The sequence below is a fragment of the Gossypium arboreum genome, chromosome 5, assembly GCF_025698485.1.
Source record: "Gossypium arboreum isolate Shixiya-1 chromosome 5, ASM2569848v2, whole genome shotgun sequence".
NCBI classification, from domain to species: domain Eukaryota; kingdom Viridiplantae; phylum Streptophyta; class Magnoliopsida; order Malvales; family Malvaceae; genus Gossypium; species Gossypium arboreum.
Window position 1 is genome coordinate 1,234,206 of NC_069074.1, and position 19,851 is coordinate 1,254,056.

At 33.6% G+C, this 19,851-nt stretch overlaps 5 protein-coding genes across 5 annotated transcripts; 3 read left to right on the plus strand and 2 right to left on the minus strand.

The window, feature by feature from the left end:
- The first annotated feature begins 788 nt into the window (after positions 1-788).
- On the plus strand, positions 789-2,716 carry LOC108485437 (tetraspanin-2-like). Its single transcript, XM_053027721.1, has 2 exons — positions 789-1,504; positions 2,197-2,716. Exons 1-2 carry the CDS (start codon positions 1,003-1,005, stop codon positions 2,502-2,504), a joined length of 810 nt encoding a protein of 269 aa, XP_052883681.1. The 5' UTR covers positions 789-1,002; the 3' UTR covers positions 2,505-2,716.
- A 2,038-nt stretch (positions 2,717-4,754) lies between these two features.
- LOC108484733 (cytidine deaminase 1-like) lies at positions 4,755-5,954 on the plus strand. The gene has a single exon (XM_017788634.2). The coding sequence runs from the start codon at positions 4,896-4,898 to the stop codon at positions 5,808-5,810; it is 915 nt and encodes a 304-aa protein (XP_017644123.2). The 5' UTR covers positions 4,755-4,895; the 3' UTR covers positions 5,811-5,954.
- LOC108485945 (thioredoxin-like 2-1, chloroplastic) lies at positions 5,679-8,462 on the minus strand. The gene is made up of 4 exons (XM_017789781.2): positions 8,156-8,462; positions 7,754-7,936; positions 7,448-7,612; positions 5,679-7,223 (listed from the first exon to the last, which is right to left on the minus strand). Exons 1-4 carry the CDS (start codon positions 8,366-8,368, stop codon positions 7,179-7,181), a joined length of 606 nt encoding a protein of 201 aa, XP_017645270.1. The 5' UTR covers positions 8,369-8,462; the 3' UTR covers positions 5,679-7,178.
- Positions 8,463-9,198: 736 nt separating this feature from the next.
- On the plus strand, positions 9,199-11,419 carry LOC128292907 (uncharacterized). Its single transcript, XM_053027903.1, has 3 exons — positions 9,199-9,685; positions 9,821-9,938; positions 10,029-11,419. Exons 1-3 carry the CDS (start codon positions 9,599-9,601, stop codon positions 10,139-10,141), a joined length of 318 nt encoding a protein of 105 aa, XP_052883863.1. The 5' UTR covers positions 9,199-9,598; the 3' UTR covers positions 10,142-11,419.
- Positions 11,106-13,282, minus strand: LOC108486746 (uncharacterized). The gene is given in 2 exon segments (XM_017790954.2): positions 11,106-12,659; positions 12,662-13,282. Coding segments are annotated over 2 exon segments (1,476 nt in total). The 5' UTR covers positions 12,888-13,282; the 3' UTR covers positions 11,106-11,409.
- Positions 13,283-19,851: the final 6,569 nt, after the last annotated feature.

The window sequence follows — 19,851 nt, forward strand, 5'->3', positions numbered from 1 at the left end:
AACTACTATCAACTCCATGAATATTAGAAATATCCATTTTTGCATGCTTTAGCCAGCCTGTTCCCTTGTCTTTATTTAAATATAAAATATTTTTATTTTTTTAATAGTTATATATGATGCATTTTTATAATTTACCTTCTAATAATTATATATGTGTAAGTGTAAAATGGTAATTTCATATAGTGGGACAGGATAAACAATTACTATAACCGTTCTACGCCCATACTTCAAAAGAAAAAAAAATTCATCCTGCCTCACCTCACCTTATCTTATCCCACCCAACATCCACTTTTCAAAAAGAAAAAAACTCAATCTATCAAGTAAGGATTAATTCGAAATAAATTAGATCATTCGAGTTTTGTTATTCCTATTTTCAGTTAATATGCTTTCTGCACGTTTTAAATTTAATCACCCTATTTTAATTATAGGAACTTGATCTCTCCTTTTTTGACATAATGATTAAAAATTTAATTGATAATACCATAAAAAATTTCAAAATAAAAGAAAATTACTTATATGGCTAATATTACACGCATAAAAAGCTAAATAAGCAAATAGAATTATTGAATTTGGAGTTGTATGATTTTCAACTCTCAATATGAGCTTGATTTTAGAGAAGCAAATTAAAATTTGAAATATATATTGTTTGCATGAATTTTGCATTGTTCTAAATTGGTCAAACAAGTAAATATCTTTTATATAAAAATACTAATAATTTAATTTAACAAAATTCCTTTGGTAATTTATGAATTGAACTTCAATCATCAAATTTTAATAATTAAAAAGATTGAGAAAAAATTTGGAGTGTGGGAGTAGAACTGGGAGTGAGAGCAGACCTTGCTACTTTTTAGTAAGTAATATTGACTAAACCAGTGAACCGATAAAAAAAAAAAAAGGTCCAAAACAGCCCAAAAAACCCAATCTTCTAAGATTCAGGCTTATTCAGATATTCTGCTCTCCTTTCTCCAAACTCCTATTCGTTGCTCTCATCCCTAAACAATTATGGGATTAGCTAATTACATAACAGCGATTCTCAATTTCGCAGCCTTCCTTTGCTCCATCCCTATCATTGCAGCCGGCATCTGGTTCGCCCAAAAGCCTGACAACGTTTGCATCCACCTTTTTCGATGGCCTGTCATTGTCCTTGGCTTCCTCATCCTCCTTGTCTCCCTTGCTGGTTTTGTCGGCGCCTGCTTCTACAAGAAGACTCTCTTGGCCTTCTATCTTTGCTGTATGGCCATTCTCATTGCTCTCCTCCTCATCTTGTTGGTATTTGCTTTCGTAGTTACTAGGCCTGATGGCAGCTACGATGTGCCTGGAAAGGGTTACAAGGAGTATAGGGTTGATGGCTACTCCAGCTGGCTTAGAAACCGCATAGTTGACTCCAAGAGCTGGTATAAGATCAGGGCTTGTCTAGCTGACACCGATGTTTGTCCCAAGTTAAATCAACAATACATCACCGTTGATCAATTCTTTGCCGCTCATCTTTCTCCTCTTCAGGCAAGTCCACTTTCTGCTTCTTCTTCTTTTTTTTTTTGATCTTTTTCTTTCAATTGTGGGTTATGCCCATATTTATCTCAATTATCGTGATCTTTTTATGGAAATATAAGTACCCTTCTAGAGAATTAATACGAGGACTCTTGTTTTCCAGACAACCAAACTGGTCTTTAGATCTTCATTCCCTCACCGTAAGAACATAGGATAAGTATCCCATAAATAATGTCCACTTTTAACTGTTGATTGAACAGTTTCCAAACAATGAACACTGAACTCTGTAATTAAACTTAGAATCAAAGTTATGCCCACAAGATTATCTATACACATGTTTTGCTATCTTCATCATAGATCAATTCATAGCTTGTGATAATGCTTTCTTTTTTCTGAACTGTGGGAGCAGCTGGGGAAAACAAATTGTTAGATGAAAAAGTTTTCATTTATTGGGTCGGAGAAGGTAGTGTCAATGGAGTAATAAGTGCCTAACAGACGAATTATTAATATGAAATCATGGGATTTTGACGCTATTAAAAGTTCACCTTTTTTTTTTTTAAAAAAAAATGTAATATCTTTGTCTCTAGAATCTGTATGAAATTTATAGTAGCTAGTTTTGGCAATATATGGATACACACTGACTGATCATGTTTGCGATCCAGTGTATATTTATTTTCTGATTAGTTTAAAGTTCTGTTTGGCAGTCAGGATGTTGTAAGCCTCCTACAGCCTGTGGCTACAATTTTGTGAACCCAACTGTGTGGACGAACCCGACGAACCCAACTGGGGACCCTGACTGCTATCTGTGGAGCAATGACCAGACCCAACTCTGCTATAACTGCAAATCGTGCAGAGCTGGTCTGTTGGGGAACTTGAGGAGTGAATGGAGGAAAGTGAACATAATTCTCATGGTGGCAGTGGTGGTACTGATATGCGTCTATGTAATTGCCTGCAGTGCTTTGAAGAATGCTCAAACGGAGGACCTTTTCCGTCGCTACAAACAGGGCTGGATTTAATGAATCTTTCAAAACCCTCCCACTTTGTAATTTTTCCATTGCAAGTTGCTTGCTTTTACTTTCATCTTTTTTGTTCAATGCATCTGTTAGTCAATAATGTCTTGTATATATTCCAATTCTCATGGGTTTTTTTTAAAAAAAAATCTGGAAAATGTAAATAAAGGGATGTTATATGAAAAGTATCGTAGAGCTCCTTATATTAAAAGTTAAAATATATTTTGCTCTCTTTAGTCAAAAAATGAGAAAAGTAGTCATCATACATTAAATTAAAGAGAAAATTTACTTAGTCTATTAAAATTTATTTATTTGTAATGTTAAAACTAACGTGGTGATAAAATAATCGGATAATAATATATGACGTACTATATGTACCTTATGTTAATGTATAAGAATAAATTTTAATAGTTGAAATAGATGAAAATTTTAACATATATCAATTTGTAATCTAATTCCTAATTTCACAATTATTTTACTAATTTTATACTTTTGCTTTCCTTCCAAAAATTGCAAAAAATATATATTAAAAATTTAGCAACTCATTGATTTGAGGAACTTTCTCATAATCTTCAGCCTGAGTAAACAATACATAGGATCTAGCGTCTAGGACAGCCTGGAGATAGGACTCATATTATTTGTTTCTTGTAAAAGCTAAAAAGCTCAAATTAGGGTGTATTTTAAAATGGATGATATGTCCATATGAAGGCACATGGGTTCAAATCAATACAGCATAAAGGCTACTCTCATATTTACAGCCTTTGAGGCTTGTTGACGATAGGAATATTCCGGTTGTATCAGATGACATATTTACATACAGAACCAACACAGAGGATTAGGAATATGATTCTATTCTGCAAAATGAAAAATGCTTCAAGGTGAAGTTGAATAACCTGTTATATAGATTGAAATCCACCAGCATAATGGAAAATATGACCCCAGCAACTGCGGTTTCTCTTTTACCAAATAATAAGAACTAACATAAAAAAAAAACAAAAAAACCAAGGCATGGGTTTGATTGACTGAATTTCTTGCTTTCACTCAAACAAATAATTTTGTGTCTGACAAATATATATATATATATATATATACTTTCCCTTCCTTCTTTTTGGTTTATTGACTTTTTCCATAGTTTAGCTTTATAAAATTATAACCAACAGAGATTTGTTCCTTCCTCGACCCTTCCGCAAGTGCTAATAAAACATGGGACGTTAGCATTTTGCACATGTACAATATGATCAACAACATTACTAGTAACTTCAATTGATTAGTGTGTTCTAAGGTAGGTAAAAGTTACTTGGTGAGAATTATTTGTTAAATATTTTTGACGTTGCTAAACAGTGAAATGGTAGGTATATTGTAATAAACTTCGAAAAACTACGAAACGACACCATCAAAAACTAGAACTAAAATCAAATACCTTGTGTTGGATTTTTAATGCCTTTTGGTGACTAATTGACAAATATAAGAATTTTCAATATAATAACAAACCCAAATTGTTTTGTTTGATTCTTGCTTTGGGTTTTTCTACTACAAAACATAACGTTGATAAATAATTGAATTAGTTTTAAACTAAAAGAGGGATCCAAGTGATAAATAAATATTGACTGTTCACGTCACTCTCACAACTAATATTATAGATTAATTATACCAACCGGAACTATATCGCTTAATATATGACCTAACACAATTGCTTCAATTTTCATTAGTCAAATGCTTTTCGTAAAATAGCCAATTGCAAGGATTTATTTTATATTAATCCAAAACATTTAATTTTTTTAATATTAGTTAGGTAAATGATATATTAATAAGATTAAACAAGTCATTTAATTTAAAAATATTACTATATAATTTTTAATCAAAACTAGTATACTCATAAGAATGCAATATATTTCATAATTAAAAGTTTATTTTTTAAAAAATACCAATAACGAAAGAGTTAATTACTACTGTTAATGATGAATAATTTAATTATGAAAAAGAAAATTGCTTATATTTTCTATTATTATTTTTAAAAAATATTGCTCAAGCATACTTGTGTTTTTTCATCCAGGCACGATAAGGCTAAAGTTAAAAAAAATGTAACAAAACACATGCAAACAAAATAAGCAACATTAGAAGGAGTAGTGCAATTTATTTATTTTTCTAATAATGAATGGGGTTAACTTTTGAAGGAGTTATAGTAATAAATTTTTTTTAAAAGTACTGTAGTAAACAATTAATTACTGTTTTCATGACAACCATAAGCCAATTCAACTATAAATAACCTCCACTCACAGCTTCCCTTCCCTCCCCTTCTTCCTCATTTTAACGACCTCTCATCGTTCTCATCCATAAATCACCCAAACCGGTCCGCCCTCTCTGTAAACGGGTTAACCCGTTAACGTGTCTCTCAAAATGGATCGACCCAGATTCGTGATCGAGTCCGCCGAAGCTGAACAAATGGCCAAACAATCGGGCCAAACCGTGCTCCAACTCCTCCCGTCGTTGGTCAAATCCGCCCAGACCTTGGCTCGCCCGCCAATCTCGAACTACCACGTCGGAGCAGTCGGAATGGGACCGTCTGGTCGGATCTTTTTCGGGGTCAACCTTGAATTCCCGGGTCTTCCCCTCAACCAGTCCGTCCACGCCGAGCAATTCCTCATCACCAACCTTTCCCTCAATGCGGAACCACGTCTTAGATACCTGGCTGTTTCCGCCGCCCCTTGTGGCCATTGCCGCCAATTCCTCCAAGAGCTCCGTGGCGCCTCCGATGTCAAGATCCTCATAACTTCTTCCGAAGACGAAAAAGAAAACAAAATAAACAATAATTGTAATGATAAAGACCAAGAATTTACTCCGTTGTCCCATTTCTTACCTCATAGGTTCGGCCCAGACGATTTGCTAGAAAAAGACGTTCCTCTTCTCCTCGAGCCTCATCGAAACGGCTTGTCCTTTTGCAACGATTTGTGCAACGGCAAAATCAACGGTGTCGATGATTTAAAACATGCGGCTCTTGATGCGGCCAATATGTCGCACGCGCCTTACAGCGGCTGTCCATCTGGGATGGCGTTGCTGGATGTTGAAGGCAATATATACAAAGGGTCTTACATGGAATCGGCAGCTTATAATCCGAGTTTGCCACCGGCTCAGGCGGCGCTCGTCGCTTACGTGGCTGGCGGTGGCGGAGGCGGGTACAAGAGGATTGTTGGGGCAGTTCTTGTGGAGAAAGCGGATGCTGTTATTAAACAAGAACATACTTCAAGGCTGCTTTTGCAGTGCATTTCGCCAAAGTGTGAGTTCAAAGTGTTCCATTGTACAAAAACTTGTTAAAAGATTTCAGTTCTTAATAATATAAGCTATATCTAAGCATGATATGGATTATTGACGAAGAAGAAACGGAATCGGTTTAGGAAACCAAGTCCAACCATGAAAACGGAATCAGCCATTTAATAAAAAGTTTTAATCTTTTGTGAAGATGCATTGTAATATCTGCTGCAACTTTAAATTATTGTCTCTGTTTTATCTTTTGTCGTGTTCATGGATTTGGATGAGATGCTTGAGCTTTTAATAAATGAAAAACGAAAATGAGAGGCAGCTAAGCTGATATGATTGATGATCCTTTTAAAAGTTCAAGGATGGGGCAAAGATTCCTCTGTTCTTTTGGAGTGGACTTGATATCATTGTATGGAAAGTGGAAAGGGGTCCATTTTCCAGCTGTAGTTTAATTTTGTGTTTGTGGGTGGTGGATGAAATTCACCATTTTCATCTTCTTTTGAGACAGTTTTTCAATCTGTGACGACATGCATGTAGTTGGAAACTGTTGTTAATGGCCTATCAAACATCCATGGTCTAGAATTTTGTAATCAGAAAGTGGGATATTCGTACAAGATACCGCAGAGTGTGGTTGAATTAAATGGCAATGTTGAAATTGTGAATACAATGATGGATCAGAAACAAAGTTGATAGTTCTTAACCACCAAAAGTGCCGATTCTTATGTTTGGCTTTGTCTGAATATTGTTGCTTTTAATGAAGGGAGAGGAGCAAAAAAAAAGTAGAGAAAGTACAAACTCTTCCAACAATAAATTGAGGGTTCACACAAGAAAGGCAAAGCCAACTAGAAGAGAACAAAAAACATTGTAGTTTGCCTTCAAAGTTAGCCACATATCTTCACAGCAATTCTTCCCTTTTTTTTTTATATAATTTATTATATTTGAGCTCCTTGCTAGGTTTCATTGCTGTCAGGCAAGTGCCAGCCAGCACGATAAATTTTCAGATTTTAAGTAGATTTAATAACTCCAAATTCGTGAAAGATCAGATCCAGGCGTCTGTTTTTGCTGTGTATATATAAATAAAACAAGTTGGGTAGCCTACACCCCTGTACCAAAAACAAATACTAATCCAACAGAGACATGTGAATCTGATTTACAATTGAATTTCGAGGTTACATTACAAGGGGTAGAATAAGACTGAAAAAGAATGCAGCTAGCTAAGAATTTCTACCTAGTATATTCTTTTCTACTTATAAAAATGGGAAAATACAGAAATATGTTGATACTGCAGAGGCAAATATCATGGCAATCAGCATACTATGTAACGAAACACGTACGTGTTTAGTTTGATGCTGCAGGCTTTTCGAACGGAGCTGATACAGATTCAGCATTCAAGTCTCCAACTCCCTTAAATGGACTAGCGTTTTCTCACGGTTGTCTGTGCATTTCAATAGCATCCTTAAGTTTTTTAAACTGCAGATGATATGGAAACGAAGCAGATATAGTTAAGACGATGAAGATTGAGCAGGTAATAAGTTTATCTAGGATGTTCTCTGATAATTGATGTAGTTGCGTAAGAAAGTCGATCATCTATCCATGCCAGTTCTGGACCATTTTACTTCTAATGTGTTTCAAGCAAGTTAAGATTCTAGTAGTGAACCGATAGTCGATAGGCACAGAGGGGTTAAAAGGCATACCTTGACAAGCGAACACGAAAATGATTCGAGTTGTCCATGCGCCCCACGGTAGAAATGGAAATAAGGAAGCACCTTAACATTCAAACTGTTACACATAGCCTTATTCTCATCAAAATCGACTTTGAGGAACAAAATTTCAGGGTGTTCTTGGGCAGTTTTGCAGAGCTGCCATATTCATAACAAGGCAACATCATAAGAACTCACTCATTCAGAAACAACATAGGCAACTTCAAAAGGGGCAAAACATAAATACTTGAGATATTAGAGAAAATATGAAATATTGTAAAGAAAAAGGCATGAATTTACCTTGGGAAATAAAGCTCTGCAAGAAGCACACCAAGTTCCATAAAACTCAACAATAACTAATCTATCTCCAGCTTCATTTAAGGCAGTCGTAAATTCTTGAGTAGAGTGAATGTCAATCATATTCGGCCCTGCATTTTTCTCCCACCATTTGGGTTTGCTTGTTTCAGTCATAGTTGCATGCACCTGCAAAACAACAACTTGTCAATCTCAATGGTTTCTACATATAAAACAAGTGACCAAAAGATATAAAACCAATGGGGTTTTCATACTACAAATACAAAGTTCAAATGAAACAGAGCATCAGTTTTCACACAAAACAGCATAAACAAATGGGTAATCATAATTTCATAATATAACTAATAAAATTTAAAAACCAAGAATAGAAAATGCAAACTCCATTACCTTGAAAGACAGCAAATGCTTAGTGGAATTCAAAGGAAGAGGAGCAACGCCGGCAAAAGAAGAAGAAAGATTACAGATTTTCCTATCAAAATTAAATTTGGGTGAAAGAGAAAAAGCCGCTTGTGGAGAGTTCAAGGTGGTGGATGCATAGGAGGAAGTGAGAAACGTTGAACAATGAAACGACGACGCCGACAATCTAATAGCATCTGCCATCTACTCTAGTGTCTAGAGATTCGAAAGATATTGGTATACTTTTGGTGGGATTTAAGCATTGATTTATATAGGCGAAAGTAAAAAAGGATTGGAGTTGGAAAAAGTGGAAGGTCAAACTTTGAAACACATATACGAAAAGGCAAAGAGAAAAACATCTTCTAAAATTTTGTTTGTTACCCAATTATAAGACAAATTAAGGAATTAGGCTAATTTACAATTCTTTTACAGATTTATTATTGGGATTAAAAATGTTATGGCAACGAAATTGTTTTTCCAAAAAAAATTCTAAATTTATCAACTTTTCCATTTGAGAACTGAAGGGAGAAGATTCTGAAGTGTAAAAGCGGAATAGTAGAATGGAAATTCCCCTCTGATAAACAGAAACTGCCAAAAGCAAGACCAGCAAAGGCTTGTCATTTATTTATCATCCGACCTACCAAATTTGATCAACCAAAAATTGTTTCTTTCTCCTCCATCCCATGAACATTCAAAGTTACACATTTGTAAAAACTATAAAAAAACAAACCAATTTAGAGTCTTTTAAACCTGAAATGGACATCTTTGAACACATAATTTGCAAAGCTTCGACGAAACCAGTTATTGGAACGCGTGGAACACTACATTTCTTTGGAAGATTCAGGAAAGATTCAACACTTTGTGAGGCCAGAATTAATTGCACAAGTATCTTTTATGCTTTTAAACGTGCAAAAAAAAAAATCCGGGTTTTTGTTCTCCAAGGTACACGCGTACGTCCTGAACAAGGCACCGAAGTCAAAAATTTTTTAAGAAAAATTAAAATTAAATTGTAATTTTTATCTTTTTTAAAAAACTTTTATTTAGGGGTGGGGCCCGTCACCCCTAGCTACGCCTCCGGTCGGGAGTTGCCAGTTTGTGCAATGTTGTCAACAGCGTTTGCTGGGAAATTAAAAAGTTAGGCACCAGCAGATCCCAACCTTGCTTTAAATCCAACTATTATTGTTATAATAAATAGTTGATTTTTTATTTAGAGTAAATTACACTAACAGTCACTTAATTTTGAAGTAGTTAATAAAACAATCACTTTAATTTTATTTCAGTCACTCAAATTTTAAAAAATGATAAAATAATCTTTTTTACCGTTTTTCATTACACACGTAACGGTAAAGTAACGTGACAGATCGGTTAGCAACAATTTAGGGTTTATATAATAGTATAATAAGAAGAAAAAGAAGAAGAAGAGAAAAAATAGAGATGCTTGGAGATAAAACAGATGAAAAAAGAAGAGAAAAAATGGAGATGCTTGGAGATAAAACAGATGAAAAACATGTTCCCTCCTCTGTAAATCCTATTAGACTTCAATTTCCCCTTTCATAAATCTTTGGGTTTTCATGGTGGAAATCAATTTCAATTTTCCTTTTCATAAACTGTGACTTACCCCAAATCTTACTCTGTTTTCATCCACCAATTTAACAGCCCTATCATCGAGCTGACGATCATACAGTCGAAGACGGACCGCCAAGTCCTGTATCGGTTCTTGAACAGTTCTTTGTCGAAGAGAGCGTTAACTCTCCTAGCACTGTATCTCTAGCAGGTGAATGAATTCCTTCGGTAGAAATTGCTTATTATATATAGGGCATATGTTTTGTTTTTTATGGTGAATTAACATCTGAATCTTGTGCAGCTGAACCACCGGTCGAACCATTTTGTATAGATATCAAAGAACACAATGCAACTTCGCTATTGGAATCCCAGTTGGATCTGAAGAGTACTGCAGGTACTTCCAAGGATAAGTAAGGATCTTTGTCTGAAAGCATAAGAGCAGTTCTCCAAGTTTCTGGTCTCAATTGGGGTTAGCTCTCTAGGAGATGGCTTTTGTTAGACCAAATGCCTGATGCATCCTTGTTCAATAATGTTGAAGTATGGCTTGAGAAGTCCTATACCGATCGTAGGCTACTTTTTGGCTATATCAGTGAAGTCATTTTGGAGATATATCAATGTTATTTTGGATGCTCCCCATGGATTTCGCTTCTCTATCCACGACTTCAACCGGCTATGTTATCAAAAAATCTGGTTCATGAAGTGTTGAGACATGTCGATTGGCAACTCCTTTTGGAGTTGCCCCAACAGACATCACAACAACTTGTAGAAAAGGATTGGCAGAAATTTGGAATATGGATGGATAACCGACTCGATATGGAGGAAGTTTTCACAGAGTTAATTGACAGCATTTTAGAGGATTTGGTAATTGATGCTGCTATTCAACTGCAAACGTAAAAGAAGAGCAAAGACATGGAGTTTCAATGGTAAAAAATCAAACCCCGCCAATTTAGGTAAATAAGACTTTTCTTTCTACAGTCTCTTCTTCTTGTCTATTAAAGGGGTTTTTTTAGTGTTTTTTTTCAATTTCTTCATCCAACGTGGCAAGTTAACTGGCCACATCAGCTAGTTAACTTGCCACATCAGCAGTTCTGTTAAAATACAAACAGAAACTGTTAGTCAGTAACTATTTTGTCACTTTTTTATAACGTTAGCAACTGTTTTATTATTTTTCAAAAGTTAAGTGACTGAAATAAAATTTATGTGACTATTTTGTTAATTTACCATTTTATTTAAAAAAAAAGCTAAATCTTATGGTGCAAATTAGCCCATTAACATTTTCACTGCAGATAAGACAAAGCATGTATTTAATAAAAACATCTATGTTTTAATATCTAAGGTGGGGGACAGAAGCATAGATAAAAGCTAGAATAACTTGCTCTTGGCCAATGTACTGTATTTTTCTATAATTTTAAAACATCATAATAGAACCAAAATGGTAAGATGAGTTTCAGATGACATGGTACAGCTCAGATACAAGGAAAAGTTGGAGTCAAGGAACAAATGTAAGTACAAACATCTGAATGGATCCTATTTCACTAAACATCCTTCTTCTGCACCGTCTCGTTATGTATGAACTCGCCGATAAACGAATAATCATTTGGCTTTCGCAGTAATCATCTTGCTAAATTGTACTGCATACTTCAGCAGCTAAGATCACTCAAAACATGTATAGGACATAATATTTACTGTCTGGGTAAAAGAATAGATACAGGAAATGCTGAAGATCCATTGTTGGGAGCACCATGTAGACTGAGAATTGAAGTTACCAAGTTATATATCTCAACATTCTCAAAAGATGGCACTTTCTTCCCCCTGCCAAATTGAGGACCATGACCAATAAAAATGCTCCTCATGGAGAAAATTGCGTTGTCATATCCATGTGATCCTCCACACTCTTTTCGCTTACTCCTTTTCTGTTCCACCTTAAAGCTCTCCTCGATCAGCCCGATTATGGGAGGAATTCGGTCACTTGCGGCATAATGTAGCCGACTAGGTAGCTCTTCCTTAAGGTAAACCTTCAAATACTTGCCATTCTCAACCTTCCCAGATTCCAGTCCTTCATTCATCTTTGCTACAACATCCGATGCTGCTTGACCCGGAGGTGGATGAATAGCGAGCAACGGACTATAAGACCAAACCCATTCAGCCGGAATTTCGATCCAAGGTGCCAAATCATCAAGGAAAATCAGCTTTTTATCACATGTACCAACCATTCCATGGTCTCCAACCATAATTATAGTAACATCCTCAAAAATCCCTCTTTTCTCCAAACCATCAATCAACCTCCCAATCATTCTATCGATTCTAGCAACAGCCTCAGTGATCTCGGGATCATCAGGTCCAACATGGTGACCTTGATGATCAGGATCCTCAAAATACAATGTCATGAACACAGGGATCTCACTACTAGGCAAATCAAAATAACTTAAAACAGTATCCACTCTATCCTCAAAAGCAACAGAAGCATTATATTTCATACACAACTTTTCAGGACAACCCCAAGTGCCCTTTTTCACCTCGCTTCCAGGCCAAAAATAGGTAGCAGCCTTTAATCCATGATTGACCACAGTCTCCCAAAGTGGCTCACCTAACCACCACTTGGGTTCATGACTAGCCATATGGAAAAACTCACCAGTTTTGGGATCCAAAAAATGGTTATTTATAATACCATGATGTGCAGGATAAAGACCAGTAACAATGGAGTAATGATTAGGAAAAGTGAGAGAAGGGAAAACAGGAATCAAACCCATCTCAGCTTCAGTCCCGTTTTGAATCAAACGGTGGATGTTTGGTGTTGGGGTCTTGAATTGGTACCCAAATCGAAACCCATCGGATGAAACCAAAAGAACCACCGGTTTTTCCAGTTTCTTCAAAGGACGAGAGAATTTGTTCTCTGCAGAAGAAGAAGAAGAAGAAGAAGAAGAAGAAGAAGAATAAAGAGGAAAGCAAAAGCGAAGGCCGCCGAAAGAGCAATGCAAGTGATGAGTATCAAAGCGATGAAGATGATGGAAGCGTGGCGGTCTGAAGGGGATGATTTTACCTCCGAGTCTAAAGAAGAATCAGTGTCGAAAGCAAGTAGAGCCGTAGATTGACTTGAGGGATCTTCTTCTTGGGTCGGTATTGGAATCGGCTTTGTTTGAGCCAATGAATCGGAACCCATGATCTCTTCCTTTTTTTCCTTCTCCACAATCAAGGCCTCATAAAGGAACGAGAGAAATCAAGAAATTTGAGAAAGTATAATGATAAAGTGGGGGTGTTTCACCGATAGTTGGTTGGCAAGTCGCCCAAAGAAGCCTTCGTTGGGAAGGTGAGTTGGACCAATCGCCAATGGAGTCTACCTGAAGATAAAATCAAAGAGGCTTTAATTCTACTTCAGTCTTTTACAAACGAGCCACTGCCGCGTTTCTTTATTGGGAATATTCCAATAAATCGATGAAGGATCGGACGGTCACCATTACTTTAAGTTCAGCTGTGCGGCTGTAACGCAGCGTGGGTCTAACAATTCTATTATCGTCGGTATTTCAGTAATACGCTGTCGTTTATCATGTCAATTTCCAATATCCTAGTAGCTCAAAGGAAAAAAGGTGGGCTTGTTGTTTTCAAACCTAAAAGGTACATTTGGGAGCAGCAAAAAGTATTATGAAATGATTAAATGTAAGGGTAAGATATATTGTAATTTTAAAGGGAGAATATAAATTTAAATTTTAAAATAAATATTATTAAAAGGGATAATTATGAATTTAAACATTATGTAATACTTAAAAATAACTTAATTATTTTATACGGTTAAAGGTTTGTATTCATATATGAATAAAAATAAGAGATTTTTTAGATTTAAAAATATAAACATATTTTTGTAAATTAATGATTAGATTTTGTATAATTCGTTTCTTTTAATTTTATTTTCTTGAGCTATACGTACTATTACTCAAATAGGTAAATTTGAATGCAAGCATCAAAATGATTGGAGTGAATAAAATATTTATTTTTATTAGGGAAATATAGCAGATCATGGACTGAGATATTAAAACTTTTTAATTAAATAACCTATTTTATTCATTGGAATATTAGTTTAATTTTATAAGTTTTTTTCAAGCTCTTAAAATTTGAAATTTACTTGACAATTTTTTTTTACTCCAAATGGCCCCTCTCGTAGCCATTAATATGGGTTGATAGATGAGCCTGCCGTTCATTAATTTAAAGGCCCACCAATGTCAGTTCTATTTTGTCTCACATTTTCCTTTTTAATTTAGTTATTTTTTATTAGATGGGAGTATTATTTTTTTCTATGCATTTTTAGGTAAACTAAACCCAAGTTTATTAAATTATTAATAAATTTATGTTTTATCCATTTAAATTTACAAAGTTATAAAATAGACATTGAATTATTTAAAAAAAATTTTAAGTCACCAAGTTATTAAGGTCTTTTTTTTTTTAGTTAAGCTAGCAAGCTATAAGTAATGATTTGAGAATCGGTATGATGTGTCAGTACCTATCGATGAGTAGAAGAGTATATACCTTAGATCTAAGTCAATCTAACAGACAGTGTTGAAGATCGTAAAAGAAAGTTGTTTGGATTTTTATTCACAGATTCGTGTGCTCAAAACTGTTTCGTAAAAAAAAACTCAATTGTAAAATAGATGAGGAATAAGAGCTTTCGATTAATGCAATGATGCGAATAGAAAAAGCCATACAACAACAATTTGAACTGCCCGATGACTTAAATAAAGTAGAGTGACCAAACTAAACTTACTAATAATTTAATGGCATTGATAATAGTTTATCTTACATCTTAATACATGAATTAGTAACAGATTAATTTTACTTGGTTATTTTTAGCTCAACAAAATGAAGGATTTTTTTACTTAAGTTGTAAGGTTTTTTTACTAGAGTTTTACTCCTCATTTTAATATTATGTTAAAAGCAAATGACATTAAGTTTAAATTAATTGTTCTATTTGTTAGGAAAAACTATTTTAATACTTACATAATAATTAAGCCTTTTCTTTTGTGTTGATACAGATATATAACGAGCCATATTTAATTTATAAAATAAAGTCGTTTGCATAATCAAAATTATTAAATTATATTTTTTTGGTTGTCCATGTTCATCTTACCGTCTATATTAGGAGGAGCTACTCTTCCCAATAATATTATCTCCAAGAGAAAAATTAATTTACATTTTTGAAATATAAAAAAATAAATTATATAAGATCATATCTCCACTATTCATATAAACAAAACAAATTCAAATGATCAAAATAGTTTAAATCTAAACCACGAGGTGTGATGTGGTGGTTGCTTACCTCATCCCTTAACCAAGTGATCAGGATTTCAGTCCTCACTCACGAGAATGGAGCACATCTTGTTAGGGGTAAGTGTTCAATCAAATTGAGTGAAACAATTTCGAGATAATCGAGTTAACGAATCATATTTTATCATCCTAATTTGATTTGAAATTTTTTCAATTTGAGTCGAATGAAATGAAATTTGAGTTGGGTCGAATCAAGTACAATTATTCGAGTTAAATTAAAAAATTAAACATGTCAAATTAAAATTTTGTTATAGCATAACTAATCCATGTTAGAACAAATAAATTTGAAAAACCATATATATTTGAAAAAATCAAAGTAAAATAATTTAAAAAAGAAGAAGATATTTTAGTATGATAAAATTGAATCATTAATTAACTTATTTAGGTCCTAAAATTATTCTTTTAGAAAATTTAAAATTCTAACTTTCGTTGTATGTTTTAGATTTTTTTAATTTATATATATATATTTAAAATACAAAAAAATTATAAATATTTTGAATTTTTAAAAATAATTTTGATTTTTTTATAATTTTTGTTAGAGAGAGACCAATTTGCTTATTTTCAAAATTGACAAGGACAAATAGGTATTTACATCAATATGTTATTTGAATTGTAAAATTCAACTCGACTCGAACTAGGAACTCGAAACTCGAATAACTTAAAATTTGAAATTTTTTTCCAATTTTTTGAATCGAATTGAGTTTTGCTCATGTCTATATTTCATAACCAACCATCTACCTTTTTGGAGAGCACTTACGGTGAGGGAACTTGTAACACCCTTACCCGAGATTGTCGCCGGAGTCGAGCACAAGGCGTTACCTGACTTAACTTACTAATTCGAGACATAAAATTTGTTTTTAAAATTAATTTATTTACATTCATTCAATATGTCCCTAAAAAGGGCCCTCGAGACCCTAAGACATGCAATTGAAATGGTTCGGGACCAAACCGAGAACATTAAAAATTTTCCGAATACTTAGACAAATCAAAACAATTTATTTCATTATTCATTATAAAACTGCCCACCTACGTCATAGTCACTAAATAAATCATAACTCGAGTCACAAAACTCAAAATTTAAATTCGTGAATTTTCCCTGAAACTAGACTCATGTATCTTCTTACTAATTTTTTTTCCAGAAATATTGGTCTAGCCAATTAGTACAATTTATTAGTTAAAGTTTCTCCTGTTGCACTGTTCGCCTACTCTGACCTCTCCTCACTACGAATCAATTTTCTCTCTGTACAGAATTCAAATAACCATGCCGTCTGGAATCTAGAAATATAAACTATAACTCCTAATTCTTTTTGTACAATTTTTAGTGAATTTATAAAGTCAGAACAGAGGATTCAGAAATCACTCTGACCGTGTCTCACTAAAATTCAAATATCTCTTAATATACACTTCTTTTGCTTACTCTGTTTCTTTCATGTGAAAATAGTCTCAATAAGCTTTAATTCTATATCTCATTCATCACCTAATTCCATTTCTACTATTCTTGGCTATTTTTCAAGATCACATCACTGCTGTTGTTCAATACTGTTTTAATGCCAATTTCACTTTTTCATGATTTCTTTGTATTAACTACCATTTAGGCATACACAACACTGAAACATGTTCTTCATTAGCCATTTCAATAGCTAATCATTATCAAATATTTACATACCATTCTTTAGCCATATCATAAGGACATACACACAAAATGGCTAAGTCCCTATTCATGCCATAAACTAGAACGTTTATAAACGAAGATACACATTTGGTAACTTGATAGTCGATAGTGTGAAGTGATCTCCGACGACCTCCAACCTGAGCTTGCTTTTAAGTACTCTGAAACATGGGAAAGTGAAAGAAGTAAGCTTATAAAGCTTAGTGTAACACCCCTATCCCGTAACCATCACCGGAATATGACAAGGCGTTACCGGAAATCAGAAAACAGATCTTAACAGTAAAATTTTGAACATTCTCTTGAAATAAAGATTTTTTTTTATATAAATGCTAGACACAACCAGTGGTCGAATTTCTAACTTATAAAATTAAACATCCAAAAGATGCCATATTCGCATGGCTTAAATACGTTAACCAAAATATCCTTCCACTATTAGTCTATTCAATACATGCCTTAAACCTTAATGATATACAAACTTTATCTACTCACATGATAACTCGATAGTGTGATGAAATCTCCTCGACTTCCAACCCAAGCAATTTCTCTGAAGCCCTATAGACATAGAAAAAACACACAGAATAAGCTTTGAAAGCTTAGTAAGCCTTAAGCAAATAAATCATTTCAATAATTATGAAAATTCCATATCACTAATCCGAATTGAAAAATAATCTCAATTGTATATGCATTCATAGTATCTTAAGTTCATATAACCTTATTAAATAGCTTCACTTATTTATATTTACAAATAACTTATGACTATGATTTTAAATTCGTGTGATAACTGTCAATTCATTCGTATGAACAAAACTTGCACATATCCAATACATACCAACCAAAACATGTCATATTTTTCCATGTTTGATTCATGGAACCACAAGGTCACATGTCAAGCACATATAGCATATATTTATCTGTTATTTATCACGTCTCATTTTCACATGGACTACATACATCTGACCAAGTTTATTCAATGTTCACAACATAATCACATAATCACTACAAGCTGTCTTGCTGAGCAGCAGTCACTAAATTTTTTATAACTGGAGATACAAAACTCCAAATCATATGCTGTTAATTTTCCCTGAAAATAGACTCATATATCTTATATCTATAAAATTTTCAGAATTTTTGGTTTGACCAATCAATACCAGATTTTTCTTAAATTTTCCCCTGTTTCACTGTTTGACTATTCTGACCATTCTTCACTATAAATCGGATTTCTCATTGTACAGAATTCAAAATATGTTCTCGTTTATTTGATTTGAAACTAGACTCATTAAGGAGTCTAAGAATATAAATTTTATCTTATAATAATAATTGTACAATTTACAATGATTTTCTAAAAACAGAACAGGGGATTTCGAAGTCATTTTGACTCTATGTCACGCCACTTCAAATATCTCATTATCTACAATTCTTTTGCTTACACGGTTTCTTTTATAAGAAACTAGACTCATTAAGATTTAATTACATAATTTATTCAGCTTCTAATTTAATTTCCACAATTTATGGTTATTTTCCAAAATCAAGCTACTGTTGCTGTCCCAAGCAAATTTATTACAAATTTGCTCTTTCACACATTCCTTGCATTCAAATTATTTAAACATGTATATCATGTCATTCAAGATCGAACTCATATAACATAGGCATTAAAATGTTTCACTATCAACTTTAGTTCAATTGAAACGAATAAAATACAATATCATATTCATATTTAGTTTTCAATGATCGTAATCACCTAAAAATAAAATCATATACTTCCACAAACCTTTCCACAAGGACCAAGTGTTTATATTTGAATATAAACATAAAATCACTTCACATAACTTCACACATTTACCGAATGTATCACGATCACATTTATAGTCATAACACTTATTCACAGATGCATCACTTTATACATTTATAATTTAATTCAAATCAAAATCGCATACGAGTACATGATACATACCTGGCCAACTTAATATGTAATACACTTTCAATTTGTCATCTTAGTGTAGGATCTTGTAATTGTATACTTTTATCAAATTCATCAGCACTTGGCCTGCTAGGTATAAAACCGGAAATTATATTACCAGCACAAAGCCTGCGGGACTTTAGCCCGGATACATTTACTGCACGAAGCCTACGGGACTTTAGCCCGGATACATTTCCAGCACGAAGCCTGCGGGACTTTAGCCGGGATGCATTTCCAGTATCTTGCATATTTTTTTCACATGTTAACACATTTCACATAACATATCACATTAGTAATTCAATTGCTTTGTTCGAATATAAACACAAAATGTACACCTACCCTTTAACTTTTGGTTCAATAATCATACATAAAGAACACATAATCTTTTCACTATCCCAGTTTCACTTTTAATAACCATTCGACTATATGCCATATTCACAAATTATTTCACACACAACTTCGATCAAGTAGGAACAATAGTCACAATTCACAATTATACAAATATCCTATTCTTTGACTTTGTTTCATAATAGCTATTCGGTCACCACATATATACCATTCAATTCACATTCGACTTTATACAAACAAGTACAGTAAAATTGTACACACATATTACACACTTTCACATCATTACTTAATAGTCATTCGGCCACATTATATACATAAATCGTCCATTTCATATTCGGCTTTATAGCCTAAATTCAATATACTTATTGCAAATCGAACTTGTAAAGGTCAAATAATTTCTTATCATATTATATAATCTTAAGCGCGCAGCAAATCAAATTTAATTACTTAAGGACTTACCTTGAATGTCATTGCACAATTACGGATTGATTAATCAACTACTTTTGCTTTCCCCCTTTCCGAATTTAGCTCCTTTTTCTCTTGAGCTTAATTCAAACAAACAAATAAACATTTATTCACCTTAATCCATCTTTGATACGTAAAGATAAACTCGCACACTTAGTGCTCATTAACCGATCTCGTACACTTAGTACTCAGTATAAATTCAGTTTGCACACTTAGTGCCAAATGATCAATTTTTGTAACGACCCAAAATCCGTGGGCACCAGAAAAGTGTGTTATCGGGCCTCCGTCTTAGTGAAATAAGTTCGAAAATAATTATTAAAAATATTTATGAGTCTAGTAGTGTGTTTAATTAGGTTTTAATTAAGTAAATTT